The sequence below is a fragment of the Vombatus ursinus genome, unplaced genomic scaffold (genome assembly GCF_900497805.2).
Source record: "Vombatus ursinus unplaced genomic scaffold, bare-nosed wombat genome assembly UNPS02010284.1, whole genome shotgun sequence".
In the NCBI taxonomy this organism is placed as follows: Eukaryota; Metazoa; Chordata; class Mammalia; order Diprotodontia; family Vombatidae; genus Vombatus; species Vombatus ursinus.
In genome coordinates this window covers 18609595-18625697 of record NW_020950062.1, presented here as the reverse complement: position 1 = coordinate 18625697, position 16103 = coordinate 18609595, and the positions used below count along the sequence as shown (strand labels likewise).

The following is a 16103-nucleotide window of genomic DNA, read 5'->3' as shown; positions in this document are numbered from 1 at the left end:
CTGGGGGCTCGTAACTAGAAAGATTCTTTTTCAGGCTAGCTGTCTCCTGTAATCCCACCCTAATAGATAGGACTGTCCTTGCTGTCTCAACAATAAGGAAGGTCAAAGACAGGATGGGGGTTGCAATACAAAGTCAGAGGCAAGATAGAGGAACTGCAGACAAAATGGAGTTTTTAGCTTTCTCTGCTACCCACTATATATGTACTACCATATATATGTATGTGGATACACACACACATATGTGTACACATACTGATATACATATGTGCTACCCACTATATATGTGTGTGTACACACACTACATACATATATATGCATACATATTCACAAATACTACATAAGTGTGGTCTAAACATCTGTAACCTCTGCAAGACTGGATGAGTCCTAGTATATATGATATTTCCAATATAGACTCTTTTTATTTTATTCTATATAGGTGGCAGAGGCCTAAAGCTTGAAGTATGGAATAATAGCCGACCTACTCATCTTGAAGAAATACTAGAGTATAATGAAAGCACACAAGGATACATGGGGGACACTTGGGTGGATACAACTTCCTATGTTTGGCCTCTGGAACAAGACATGTTTGTTGCCCGATTCAGTGGATTTCTAGTAGCCCCAAATTCTGATGGCTACAGATTCTACATTAAAGGTGATGACCGTTATGCTGTTTATTTCAGCCTGACTGGAAATCCAGCAGACAAGGTAAGAAAGCCATAACATGTGTCATCCATTTGCCATTCCAAAGGCAACGTATTAGACTTCATCCTCCACTAAACTTCTACTCTGAATTTTTGTCTTGGTATGGAAGTGACCATGGACTTCTGAAGGCTATACAAGGAGAGCTCAAGCTCTTGCAAGTCATGAAAACCTGGAGAGGTTTCTATGATGGGTCTAGATTATGTTTGTCATACAAAGACCAGCATGGGAGTGGTTATGAGATGATGAAATTTTAGAACACATCAACCCATGAAATTGGCACAATTGGTAAAGAGCTGAACCTGGAGTCAGGAAGACCCGAGTTTAAATTCTGCCTCAAATACTTCCTATCTGTGTGACCCTGGACAAGTCACTTAATCTCTGTTTGCCCTAGTTTCCTCATCTATAAAATTAGGATAATAAACTTCCCAAGGTTATTGTGAGGATAAAATAACATATTTGTTAAAAACCTTGCAAACTTCAAAGTGCTATGTAAGTGTTGAGTTATTATTACTATAATCAGACATGGGAAAGATACACCCATATGATTGAAATCAGGAATCTTTGAAATAATAAAATAATAACCTTGAAATTCATCTCACTTCCTGCCTCATGGGTACTCACATAAGTTGTTTCCAGGACAAGAAAGCATTACCTCTTCATATCTGATTATCAGAATCCTCATCTTCCTTCTAGACTCGGTCCTAGTATCCCCTCCTTTGAGAAGCTTTCCTTGATCTCCCTTGTCTCAAATATTAGTCTTCTCTCTCTCTTTCCTTGCATTACATTTTTTTTGGTGTGCCTTCTGTGTCCTAGCAGTGGAGTGTAAGCTCCATGAAGGTGGGTACTCTCACTTGTGTTTTTATATTTTCAGTACCCTGCACAGTGCCTTGAATACAGGAGACATGTCTTTGGGTTACATTTTTTGATACCTCATTATAGCATAGAGTTGTCCATGCATTCTGTAGGACTATACCAGCCTAATGTGAATTCTATCAGGTTATACTCTGCTAGAAATGACAAATTATTAATTTGTTTTGTATTAATCATTCAAAGACCAGACTACCTAGTTTCAAAAGGCTCATAACCAGAAAGCTGGCTAACTACTTAACAATTTTTTTTTGGCTATAGAAATTCATGAAATAGATTGATCAGGAATTCATTAGTAAATACTAAGGGACAGGTTTTACAGCCTATAGGCATTAAGAGTTTACCCTGGTGAAGAAAGTACTCACACCAACAAAATCACAAATATTGAAGCAATAAAATATTATAAATAGAGAGATTAGTACATTATGAAGTTTATAAGAAAAATATCTTCTTTGGGATTTCTTCTGCGAATAGGGAAAACTAGGTAACTCAGTGGATAGAGTGCTGGGCCTGGAGTTACAAAAATGAGTTCAAATTTGACCTCAGTCACTAACTGTGTGATCCTGGACAAATCACTTAACCTCTGTTTGCTTCAGTTTCTTCATCTGTAAAATGGAGATAATAATAGCATCTACTTCCCAGAGTTGTTGTGAGAAACAGATGTGATAATAATTGTAAAGCACATAACATAGCACCTGGCGCATAGTAAGCTCCATATAAATGTTAACTATTAATGTAATCATGATAACAGTTCTAAAGTTGACTTGAAGATCCTATTGCCCCAGACCCAGAGTTGATCATTTCTGAATTTCTTCTGGCCCATGAGAAGTCTGTTCTCTAAATACAGATACATAACTAGAGCATTTTAATCTTTTAAAATAGTTTTTTAAGAGTATATCTAGTCTATTACCATTAATTATTCAAATATATTGATGGTAGGATTAGTAATAGGGCAATTTTCATATTAGTATGACAGCCATAACTAGTTTTCTAATCATAATCGTTCATGACATTTGTGACTTTGAGTAGTAAAGGCACATGAGTAATTTTTCCTTTGGGTCAAAGGTCTGTGAAAGAAAAAAAATTATTTCTCTAAGGAACAGAAGCATTGCTATTTTTACTGAAATTCTTATGGATTTCAAATATTGTCTTTTATAGAGCCAAGAATTTTGGTATTTAACTTTTCATTATAGTCATTGGTGCCTAAACTTTATTTCTATGTAAATATTTTTCATATGATCTCAGTAAAAACTTTTGAAACAATACCATATTAGTTTGTGGTTATTGAGCTGAGGTTGTGGGCAGGAGGCAAGGGCTCAAAAGGTATTTGTAAAATGAAATTTTTGTTATGGAGGAAAGAGCCCAGAAGCAAGAAATGTGTTTGTTCCTAATCTGTCATTTTATCAGAAAGATGTCTAGAATTTAGAAGAAAGAAATTGTTATCCTTGGGTTTTAAATGTTTATGCTGAAAATGTGCATTTTTTTTCTTTTGGGCTTTTCTTTTGGGACTGCTTTCTTCTTTTGGGATTTAGGTGAAGATTGCATATCATTCTTCATATGCCAATAGTTATTTTTCAAGTTCAACACAAAGATCAGATGTTTTTCAGCTTCAAAAAGGAAAAGAGTAAGCTTCATTCCTTTATTAAGTTGTTTAAATGTATTTTTTAAATTGTAAATGTGTAGAGATTATGTCTGGATTTTTATATCAAGAATCTATGTAGAATAGGACTAAAATATTGACATTCTAAAGTTGAGTGTCTTTAAGTGAAGTTTTTGTGGATTTTTATCTCAAGGAACTTTCAGAAATGGTAGATTTGGAACCTCTCATGTTTGAGACAGAGACATGTTAATAAAATTTATTTATCAGAAAATCAGTAGCATTCAGTCAACTAAGCAAGTAATGCATAGTTGGCAGCTTTGAGTTCTAAGCTTTTCCTAAGGAATTGGTGAGGGAGATTGGTTCTCTAACTTTTTGGCCTATGGACCATTTTATACTCTTAAAAATTATTGAAGACCGCCCCCCCCGAAAGAGCTTATGTTTGTGTTAATTATCACCTTTGATGTTTACTGCATTATAAATTAAAACATCTTAGTATTATTGTGAAAACAGTTATGGCCTCTTGGACCCTCTAAAAGAATCTCAGGGACCACAGGAGTTTGAGAAACTCTGCTTTAGATTCTCATATTGTTGAGTACAGATGAGAACATTCATTAACACTAATCAATTGAATCAATTATCAATATCCTTATCACCATCACCCTCAGCATCATAATCATTGCTAAATACTTGAAGTATTTGGAATCATTTCCTATTCTAATCATATCTTATTTTAAAAACATCTGAATCTTGAAGTAGTTAAAAGTCTGTATGTTTTCTGACATGTAGTAACATTGAATTTATATATAATGACATGGTTTTAACAACAAGATAGGTTGACAGTCAGTAATATGAACATTTATGGTACTGATTACAGAAACTGTATCTGATTTATTTTAATGTCAGCAAAACCTTGTGACTTATTTAGCAGATCAACATTTTAAAATGAAAACAGAACCGCTTACAGTACAGACAGAATTTTATTTATTTAATGTTGATTTATTTTGCATTGACTAGAACAGATGAATATTCCTTTTGGCTTCACAACAACCAATTCACTAATTATTCTTTTTTTTAGATATTACATTGAAATATTATTGCAGGAATATAGAAAAAGTGCCTTTGTTGATGTTGGATTGTACCAATATAGAAATTTCTATACTGAACAACAAACAGGAGATGCTGTAAATGAAGAGCAAGTTATTCAAACCCAGTCTATAATTGTGCAGGAAATACAGGTTTGCCATTTTTAGAGGTAACTATATTGAAAATGGGTGTCTATAATTTTCTATAATTTCTACTGGATAAAAAGCTCCTTCTGGGGAAAGTGGAAGTATAGAATTACAGAAATGTATTTAAAGACATATATCCTAGGCTGATTCTGTGCCCAAATCACTTAATATTTCAGGATTCTCGGCATCTCTCCAATACTACAAGTAACAAAGGAGGTGCCAAGCTACCCTGATAATATGAAATTTCATCATTCAGGAATTCCTGATACCAATGAAATCATAGGTCCAAATCCTATCTGTCTATTTATCTATCCACATACATATCTTTATATTATATACACATATATGTCTATATACTTATACATACACACTCATAATCTACCTACAGATACTTTGAAGTTAAGGGTCAATAACTTGAAAGGAAAGTATAGAAGTTTAAAAAATTTTAAAGGTAGTATTTTTTTTAGTGTTTGCAGTAAAGTAGAATATAAAACCATACACCTCATTTCTTATATTCTTAAAAGTGGTCTTGTCTATATTTTAAGCATTTTTTTTACTAATAGGTCATAACTTTGGAAAACTGGAAAACGACTAACCCAAATAATGAAATTCAGAAGATCACAGTATCCAGCCCATGTATGAAATCAAATACATGTTCATTTTACCAGTATAGATTAATCTACAACAAGGAAAAAACAGGTGAATTATTCTAATGAAAAAAATATTATATTTGGATCCATGTATGGATGTGTTTGAAAGAGTAACTAAATCATATTACCCAGAGAACACAATGTCCAATGATGTACTAATAAACAAAACAGTAAAAGTGAAGCTAAGAGCACCATAACTTTCAGAAGGCTCAGAAAATGGTTTCAATTACATGTCACATGGGTAACCATTTCATCAACACTATCTTTTTCTAGGTTAGCATTATTGTATGTTCATATATTTATGTATGTATATATGTATGTGCTTTCATAATATGCTATATGGTTATGGGTATGTATAAACACACATTTGATCAGAAGGAAGAAATTATTGTATAAACTTCATTGCTCCTCCTTCCCATCAGCAGGTAACCCCAGATCCCATGGTGGGGGTTGGAGATGTTTTGAGAGTCCCAGCTTGAACTGATGCTGGGCTAAGGCCCCATTTTCCCTTCTCCTTTGCCAGAAGACTCTTTCAACCTTCCTGCCAATGATGCCTTCTCCCTTTCCCCTCTTGGTCTAATGTTGAACCTTCATCCCCACCTCTGTCGAAAGGAATGTAGAATCCCATCTTTACTTTTATCCATAGACTCATTCCCCCTTTTCCAAAGGTGGTGAGCTACATCTATGGAAGATGTGGGTCTATATACAGCCTAAGAACTTCTGGACCTTACCATTGGCCCCTAAAGTTGCACCCTTAGGACCTTTGGTCTTTTCCATAAGCCCTGCAGCTGAACTTTCCTCCAAATGTTGTCTTTACCAATTAATATGAACTCCTTGAGAACAGGGACTGTCTTCTATTTATTTTTGTATCCATAGCATTTACCACAGTGTTTGGCATATTGTAAAGGCTTAATAAATGCCTTTTCATAATTTGTTCATTCATGGGTCTGTAATTTCATAGGTGTGATTACTTGCTCCATTGATGCAAATCATCTAGTCCAATATGTGCCTATACCAGAATCTAATCTGCACATCCCCATCAAGTAGTTGCACAATCTTTGACCATGATCCTCAAGGAGGATTCATTGCCTGCTTCATAAGGAAGCCCATTCCACTCTTGGATACTTTTAATATCCAGAACTCTAATATTTAGGGAAAATTTTCCTTACATTTTACCAAAATCTTCATCTCATAAACTTTTGCCCATTTCTCCTACTTCTTTCTTTTGGGACCAAATGGAATGAGTTTAATTCCTCCTCCACATAAATCCTTTAAATAGTTGAAGACTATATATTGAAGACAACTATCATGTAACACTCACTATCCCCCCCCCCAAAAAAAGGAAGGAAAGAGACAAGCATTTATTAAAAGTTCCTACTATTTCTAAGCACCTTATAAATGTTATCTCTTTTGATCCTCACAAAAACCCTACAAGGTAGGTGTTATTATCATCCCATTTTATAGTTGAGGAAACTGAGGCAGGCAGAGGTTAAGTGACTTGCCCAGGGTCCCCCAGCTAGTAGGTATCTAATTCAGGATTTGAGCTCAGGTCTTTCTGATTCCAGGCCCAGCACTCTATTCACTGCACTACCTAGTTCCCCCAAAAATTAAAATTCTCCAGGATAAATATCCTCAGTTCTTCAAAATGTTACTTGTATGGGATGACCACACTCATAAACAGGTCATACAGTGTATAGAGTGCTGAGCCTAGAGTTGGGAAGACCCACATCCAAATCTAGCCTCAGACACTTACTAACTGGGTGGCCCTGGGTAAGTATCTTAACCTGTGTTTGCCTCAGTTTCTTCATCTGTAAAATAGGGATAACAATAGCACCTACCTTGTAGGGTTGTTGTGATGATTGGATGAGATAATATTTGTAACATGCTTAGCACAGTACATAGCACATAGTAAGCATATTATTATTATTATTATTATTCTAGGATGGTTAGATATTCTGTTTCAATTTCTATTCTTATATTTGGTATTAGACAATATAACTGATGGACTGATAGAAATATTTAGAGTCAGGAAACAATAAATATCATCTCTATGTTTACAGAACCTTCATATTAAAATTTAAGTACCTTAAATGATTTATTTAAATAAATTTGTTTAATCAAACAGTAAGTATTGCTTGAGTGCCTATTATGTGTTTAATCCTAAACTAGGTACTATGAACATTGAAAAGCTATAGATAACTCAGTAACTTAGTCTTCAATACCTCTAAGAAGATAAATTACTTCAAGGAAGAATTCCCTGTTTGACAAGAACCACTAAAACAAGAGAAAAGTCATTTGGGAAAAATTAAATTTAGAGCAACATGTTACACTAAATACCACAATTAGTTAAAAAGGGATATATGACCTGATTGTTAAAAGTCATACCATAAAAAATATGAGAACTAGAGGAAGGATATACAAATCTTGAAGCACTATATGAATACTAGTCATCTTTATTAATAGTACTGTCATAGCTTGCCCTCATCAGAACTAATCTAGAGCATTGTGTTCAGTTCTGGGCATCATTGTATTGATATGCTGGTGAATATCCAGAGGAGGGCAACAAGAATGGTAAAGGAAGGAATTGGGCATATTTAGCCTCAAAGACCAAAGATTCAATTGAAATATGAAAGCTCTCTTCAAGTATTTATAGGTCTATCATGTAGAGAAGGGATGACATTTGTTCTGTTTGCACATCAGAAAACAGAACCAGGAGCAATGAGTAGAAGCTGCGAAGAGGTGAATTCAGATTTGATGTCAGGAAAAATTTGGTTTCAGTTAGAGCTGCCCCGAAATGGAATAGAGTATTTCAGGTGGTGGTAGGTTTCTCTTCCTTGATCTTCTTTTTTTTTTTTTTTTTTTTTGGCTAGGCAATCAGGTTAAAATGACTTGCCCAGGGTCCCACACAAGTGAGTGTTATGTGTCTGAGGCCAGATTTGAACTCAGGTCCTCTTGACTCCAGGGCCGGCACTCTATCCACTGTGCCACCTACCTGCCCTATCCTCCTTGATCTTTAAGCAAAGGCTGGACAGCCACTTGTTGGGTGTATTTTAGTGGAGATTCTTTTCATGAAAGGTTGGACTAGATGACTTCTGAGGTTACTTCAATCTCTCAAATTCTGTGAAAATGAAAAGCTCTTACGCTAACAAAATCAATGCAATGGGTATAAAAAAGAAATTTATTGAATGGTGAGGAATCTTTGCATCATCTATTTCTGATGTGTCTGAAATCCATAATATATAGGGAACTAACATAAATATATAAAATCAAGAGACATGCCCCAATAAATAAGTGTTCAAAGAACAAGCAGTTCTCAAATGAAGGATAGCAATGTCATGCATCATGTTAGCAATGACATGAATGATTGTTCCAAGTTACTAATAAGATAATTGTAATCTATTTTGAGGTTTTAACTTATACTCAGCAAGCTGGCAAGGATCACAAAAGCTGAAAATAGTCAATGTCAGAGGGGCTTTGGTAGAACTATGAATTGGTCTAATCATTTTGGAAAGTAATTTGAGATTTTGCTAAAAAAATTGTGATTAAAATGTCCACACCCTTTGTGAGATTCCATTGCCAGGTATATATTTCAAGGAGGTCAAAGGTAGAAAGAAAGGTCCAATATACATCAAAATATTCACACTAGCATCTTTTGTATTAACAAAGAAATGGGAAATAACAAATGCTCATCAATTGGAAAATGAATAAATAATAATGTAATGAAGATACAATAACTACGAGTCATTCTGAGAACCATAGGAAGACATATAAATTGATGCAAGGTGATGAAACTGGAACCAGTAAGACAATATAAACAATAAATGAATAAATGAAAAGTATTTGTTGTTTGCTGTGTTCTAAGTACTGAGTTAAGCACTGGGGATACATGTACAAAAGTGACAGTTCTTGTATAATATAAACAAAGAGTTTATATTCTAATGGAGGAGATAACCCATGTACGGAAATGGCCAAAGAGGAGCATTTTGTTCTGGAAAGTCACAAAGACAATGAGGAAAATAATAGGGCAATCCATTGGCATGCATTTTCTGGAGGCATATTGGGATCTGATCATAGTTTTCAGAGGAAGGGGAGAAAAGGTGTATGTTGGGGGTAGGAGTAGCAGTGGGAATGGGGAAGAGAATGATCTTTTAGCCGGGCAGAAAATGGCCAAGGTGAAGAGGAGGATGCTTGGTCCCAGACAATGCAATTGAGTAGCTTAACTTGTCTGGAGCATGGTTTTTAGTGGTCCAAATTGGAAGATGGTGCCTCAACAATAATAGCCAGGAGGAAAATGAATGGTATAAAGATATGGGCATATGTTCTCAGGAAGCACTTTAGCTCACAATGACTATTACAGTGCAATTGGAAAGAACTATAAAAGAAAACTGAAGTTTATGAAATTATAATCCACTAAGCTTGGCCTCAGAAAATAGATGAGATAATTTACTTCTTGCCTTTATTTGCAAGGGTGAGGAACTGCAGGTCTGGAATGTTGCATACTCTGCTGATATATTGGTTTGTTTTATTGAATTGTTTTTTTCCTCATTTCAATTTTTTCCCTTTTTTTTAAGATAAGGGAATATGTAGGTGGGAGAGGAAAGATGGATATATTTAGAAATGAAGGTGACATAAAAATAGAATTTAGCAAAAAATAAATTATAAAAGAAAAACAGTAGGCTCCCACAAGGCTTTAACAACTTCATTAAAGAGACCAAAATAATATTCACAAAACAATTACAGCCCACATTTTGATGAGATGATAAATTGTATGGCAGAGACTACTCATGCTTGAGAACAGATAAAGATCTATGAGCTGCAGTAGTTGAGGAAAGCATCAACTTTAAAGACTCTTTTATGCTTCTTTCTGTAGTTTTGCTACCTGCTGATGCTTCAGACACTGCCATGGAGTCAGCTTTAAATGCTCTGTTGTCTATACAACCTGATGTGGTGCATGTGGTAAGAACAGAGGGCAGCCAGAGTTATATTTATACTGTGACCTTTAAATCAGCCAGAGGTGAGTATGGGGACTATTTTGGCCCTGCTCTAAGTTGCAGTTATAAAGCACTGAATTTGTATCATGTTTAGTCCTGGTAATAGCTATAGAAACATGGAGTAAAAAAATTGATCCATAACCTGGTCGATAAAAACATTTTGTCTACCTTTTCAGGGAGAACTGCTTAAGTCATCAATTATTTGGGGGTTTTTTAGTTTTTTCCCTGTAGTTTGTATTTTAATGATTTTTCAAGGAATTCATGACCCAACCTAAACCAATAAATATGAGATGAATTCCAAAAGTGTGTAACATAGTATGAACATTCTAACTTTTGGCAAATTATGATCTGATTTTGCCAAGCTATGTGGATGACTAATTTATGAACTCTTTCATCTTCATCTTTTCCATTACATTCTTTGCATTATATTTTTTAAAATATAATTAAAATTATTATTTTTCTTCAGGTATGTCTCATGATGATGTTATCAATAGCAATAACAAATCCTTACATTTACATAGTGCTTTGGAATTTACAGTGTGCTTTTTCATATGTGTTATAATCTGTCATGTAACTTCCAGTAAGTAAAATAATTCTTTTAAGAATTCAGCACTTTCTTATAGGTGATTTTGATCTGATTGCTTATGAGATACTTGAAGGGAGTAACATCACACTGGATATTGTTGAACAAACCAAAGGAATACCCAGTTTGGATACTTTCACATTGACTTGGGATGGTGTTTCTTCTAAGCCTCTAACCCGTTGGTCATCAGAAAATGAGGTTTGTTGTTGACACTTGAGATGCAGAATATTGTTAGTTATGCCAGTAGAAACTGACCATGACCTGCAATTTGGTGCTTTAGTTCCATTGGGATCATGGGAATTATAGCTGTAACTGACTATTAGAAGTCATCTTGTCCAATTACCTCATTTTGCAAATGAGAAAACTGAGGACCAGAAAACTGAAGCAACTTTTGTTCTTGAACTGCTCTTTGGTATACAAAATTGTTCTTCATTAATAATCCATTTTGACATCATTCTGATTAATTTAATTTTCATCTTAAGTTATTTAATAGAAAACCTTTTTAGCTTCAACACACTGCTGAAAATATTTTAAAATCTCATTTGTAGGTCAATAGTCAATAATGTGGAATATATTTTGTCACCGATTCAATGTTTAAAATGGTGTTTGTGTCCAATCAAACACATTTAACCCACAATATATCTGGGCTAATGTAACCATCAAAAAGACCTAAGGGAAAGACAACAGCAATAGCCGAGAAGGAAGAAAAGGCCTCTCTGAGCTAACTGTTCATAAGTTAGAGAAACTCATACTTTCAATATTCTTAAATCAGAGACTTCCTATATATGAGTGGAATTTAAATTTTTTGATGATATTGATGATTCTATAATACTTCAGAAAGCTATGCATGATTTATTGCTTTATAGTACTAACAATGTAAATATAAAGAGTGTCAGAGACTTTTTTTTAATGCATAGTGACTTCTAACCATATCCTAGAAGTTATTTTTACTAAATCCTGGCTATGAGTTTATTGTATTCTCTGTTTCTCCTAAAAAGGGATTGCAGATTATTTTCTCCCAGTCATTTGAAGGATTTTGTGGAGTTTAGATTGATTGAGGCTTTAGTACATGAATTTACTTTCAGAATGTTTCTGCCTTTTCTCAGAGAGAAAACATGAATCAAACTCTTTAATTTCTATAGTGACACCTGTTTTAAATAAGCTGATTAATCAGTTTGACTAAGGAATAGTATATGGCAGTGTAGTTTTCTGATTAACTGAAGGTAACTGCTTTTTATGCCTATGATGAAAATACAGCCCGTCAAAAATATTATTTGTCTGTGATCTCCAGAAAACTCCTATGATGGAGATGTTTCCCCATGAAAATTCCATTTACCCTCTTTCTGGAGTAGATTAGTTGTTGTTGTTTTTTTTTTAGTTGAAAATGAGAAAAAGTCAGTATTTATGTAATGACTGCATTTACAGTCAACCCTCATCTGTTGGGTTTTTCTCCTTTTGGCATATGATAAGACTAATTTTGCAGGTATTTATACCTTAAAAACTAAAGTTTTCCATTTTAAAAGTCCCAGCAGACTTAGTAAATTACCAATGTTACACAGAGACAGATTTTATGAACAAGAATATCTGTCATTCCAGATTGGACCTTGATGACTTTAATGGACATTTTGCAGTCTTTCTAATTGACTTCTTAAGCATTTTTATTTTCTTTGAACTGTCAGATACCCAGCTTTTGAGTGTAAAACTGCCCTCCAAAAATACTTACTACCTTTAAATAATGCTAAAGACTGCAGAGTTCCAGGAGTTTGTATGACAACTAACTGAAGCTTTATTATATATTGAAGCATTTGACATTTAATAGATAAAATAAATTGTGGACCCATCTAGTGTCACTGAAAAAAAAACTTGAAAAAAGATATTGGTGTATGAGATTTATTGCCACCTAAACTTATTTTCCAGTATCCTTTTTTTTTTCACCATGTTGTGATTTTACACTGAAGTTACTAAATATATTGTATGTTTTGACTTAGTTTGAGAAGATGCTGAATTCATAGAATTTCTCTACTTCACTCACAGCCATGGGTATACTTTATCTTCATGATAGTCAGTTTACTTTTGCTCATGATTGAGAATTTCTAGGCAAGATGTGTCTCATGAATGGCATTTTGCATTGCCTTTGAACGCATGCTAAAACCATCTTTCTCAACTTGTTCCTTTGCCTCTGGGGAAAATTGGATTCCACTTTCCACAGAAAGCCATTCCCAGACCCTCCCTCTGAAATTCCTTCTCATCTACTCTGCATTTCTTGTATATGCCTAGTTACTGGCATGTTGCCTCCCCAGAAGAATGTAAACTTCATGAGACTTTATTCATATCTTCATCACTTAGTACCGTGTGAGTGCTTAATAAATACTCATTAGCTACCTGACCACCATTTGCTGAAATTATTTTATGTTTTCTGGTTTCATTTAAAACAAGAATGTCATTATGAATGGGATTCAATTCGCCTGGTAGTATATCAACATATAGGCTATTGGACATTGACATTAAGAGTACTAACAATTAGATGAATATTTGTAGACAGAGAACTTAAATGATTCTTAGCATTGTCTTCTCTCTTTTCTGCTCCCCTGCCCCTATCATTGGAGAAACAGAAAGAGTAAGGGCCATTTATAGTTTTATTAATTTCACAGATTACTGTGGCCAAAAAGAAACTCAAAACCTATGATCAATCTTCTGGATATGAGCCTCTCTATAAGCCTTGGAATGAGTACTTAGTTAGGCTGGCCCCTGGATAAATAGACAAAATAGTATAAGTCTACATTCTAAGTCTTTTTATTGTTAAAGAACTCTGCTCCACAATAAAGATTAAAGTAGAAATTTAATAGAAACTGAATATGATATTTAACAATTAATAAAAATGAAATGTGCACCTAAAAATAACTTGGAAATGTAACTAATAGCAGGGCATTGACATATGAAATCACTACATCTCATACAGCAGTCTTTATGATCAATTGTTTGTGTTTATATTGTTTTAGGTTCAAGCAGCAATGGAAGAAATGGTTAGTGCCAAATGTCCAAAAGAAATTGCCCACTTTAAGGAAGGTTTTGCTGTGAAGTACTTCAAAGATTATGAAACTGACTTCAGCATGGTAAGGAATTCTTTGTGAATTCTGAGACAAATGATATAGAATTCATACATGGAATTTAGTGATTTAATTCCAAGCAGTTTCTTTTTTTTTCATTTCTTTGTATTTGTCTTAGCAATCATTTCTGAATTGGGAAAAATTTTTGGTTTGTGAGTTCAAAATTTTTGAACTCATTCCAATGTATTTTGGCCTCAAAATTCATGATTTATGATAGAACTGTTATAAATTACTGGCCAAAAGGAAAACATTTAGGATGGGCAAAAATGGCCACAATATTTTTCAGCAGGAACTTGTGTCACAAAACTTCACAGGCTTCCAAAGATCCATTTTCTTTTTTTTTATTTTATAATGCTCTTTTTGATATTTGAAGTAAGCTTGAAAGTGAAGATCCCTATCTTTATGATGGGAGGGAGGATAAAAAGACTAATGTGCAGCTGTAATACCATGGAGTAAACATTGTAACCTCACTTCTTAATTTTGTAACCCCATTGTAACCCACTTATTGTATTTTTTATTTATTTATTACTGGCAAACCTAGGCCTCAGGTTATTGCTGTCTCTTCCAGGTTTCAAGATCCCACTACTTCTCCATGCTTATCAGTCTCCAAGCCACAGGTCCTGACAGGAGGAAGAGCACAAAGTTTTTTTTAACTGCAGCCTTTATCATCATCATATTTATAAAGATGGAAGAGACCTAAGAGACTAGCTAATCCAGCTTTCTCATTTTATAAATCAAGAAACTGAGACCCAAGAAGCTGTGTCTTGTCCGAAGTCATAAAGGTGGCAGCAAACAATAAGACAAAATATAAATGGAGACCCTCTGACTCCAGAGTCCATCCTCTTCCTAATTTGCCACCACTTTTGATACTCCTTCATGGCAGTACACAAAATTCTTAGCTATTTAAACATTTACTATGATGCACTACTAGGCAATATACAGTTTTAGAAGAAAGCCCTAGTAGCATAGAATATCTGGAAGAAAATATGAACTGTCTGCAGTTATTAGTTATAGTTTAATTCTGCTTCCCCATCAGCTATTGGTGAATAGCTCACAGTTATGTAATACTTTAAGGTTTGCAAAGTACTTTACATACATTTTGTCATTTGGTCTTTGCAACATCCCTGTAAAGTTAGTTCTATTATTATATCCACTTTGCAAATGAGCAAACAGAAGCCAACTGGCCCAGGGTCACATAGCTCTTATCTGTCAGAGGCAGGATTAAAATTATGTCTTCCTGACTCCAGCTTCCCTATAGTTCTGCCCTTTGGAGCCAAACAGAACAAATTGGATTCTTTTCCCACATAACAGCTATACAAATACTTGAGGTTGGCAATTATGAGCTCCCTAAATCTTTTCTTCTCCAGACTAACCACCTTCAGTTCCTTCAACCAATCTTCATTTATTATAGCCTCAAGGCTCTTCTTGATTCTAACTGTACTCTTCTGGATTCTTTTCAACTTATTAATGTCCCTCTAAAATGTGGCAGGCAGAAATGAAAATGATACTTTGGAAGTGGCCTGTTCAGGGCAAGCTACAGTTAGAGCTATCAATTCCCATGTTCCAAATGCTCTGCTTCTTTTGGTGTTGCAAAGATTGATTTTTTGTTGTTGTTCAGTCATTTCAGTCGTGACTGACTCTTTAGTGACTCCACATTTGGGGTTTTCTTGGCAAAGATACTGGAGTGGTTTGCCATTTCCTTCTCCAGCTCATTTTGTAGATGAGGAAACTGAAACAAACAGGGTTGAGTGACTTGCCCAGGGTGACACAGCTAATAAGCGTCTGAAGTCAAATGTGAACTCAGGAAAGTGAATCTTCCTGACTCCAGGCGTGGTGCTCTATCCACTCTACCACCTAGCATTAACCTTTTTGGCTTCCATGTCACACAGGTTCATATTGTGTTTGCAGTTTGCTAAAATCTTAGATCATAATATCGTGGATTTAGTACTGTAAGAGACCTTAGAGATCATTGAGTCCATCCCCTTCATTTTTTACAGAGAAAAAAGGTGATACCTAGAGAGATTAAATCATTTGCCCAAGGTCATACATCTTCTAAAAAGTAGAGGTAGGATTTGAATTCAATTCCTATCACTCTAGATCCAACACTCTTTCTAGTGCTCCATGAGGTCCTTTCCATATGAACTATTGTCTAGATTTATTTATGAAGTTGGATTTTTTAAGCAAAATTATAGGGCTTTACGTTTACCTCTGTTAAATTTTATCTTGTTAGGTTTGGCTTAGTCTATCCTGTTAAGATATTTTTGGCTCCTGACTGTCATACAATGTATTTCCCATCATTACTAGATTTGGGTCATCTGAAAATCTGTCATTTATGCCACCTATTCCTTCATCCACATTATTAATACAAATTCTA

The 16103-nt window shown here is 34.7% G+C and overlaps 1 protein-coding gene across 1 annotated transcript in view; it reads left to right on the top strand.

Annotated features, from left to right (window-relative positions):
- Positions 1-16103, top strand: part of PKHD1L1 (PKHD1 like 1) — a 201501-nt gene that overhangs the window by 46124 nt on the left and 139274 nt on the right. The window contains exons 13-19 of the mRNA XM_027854060.1: positions 437-705; positions 3102-3193; positions 4245-4404; positions 4962-5097; positions 9919-10062; positions 10663-10820; positions 13622-13735. Of these exons, the coding sequence (XP_027709861.1) occupies positions 437-705; positions 3102-3193; positions 4245-4404; positions 4962-5097; positions 9919-10062; positions 10663-10820; positions 13622-13735 (1073 nt within the window). The remainder of the gene's footprint in view (positions 1-436; positions 706-3101; positions 3194-4244; positions 4405-4961; positions 5098-9918; positions 10063-10662; positions 10821-13621; positions 13736-16103) is intronic.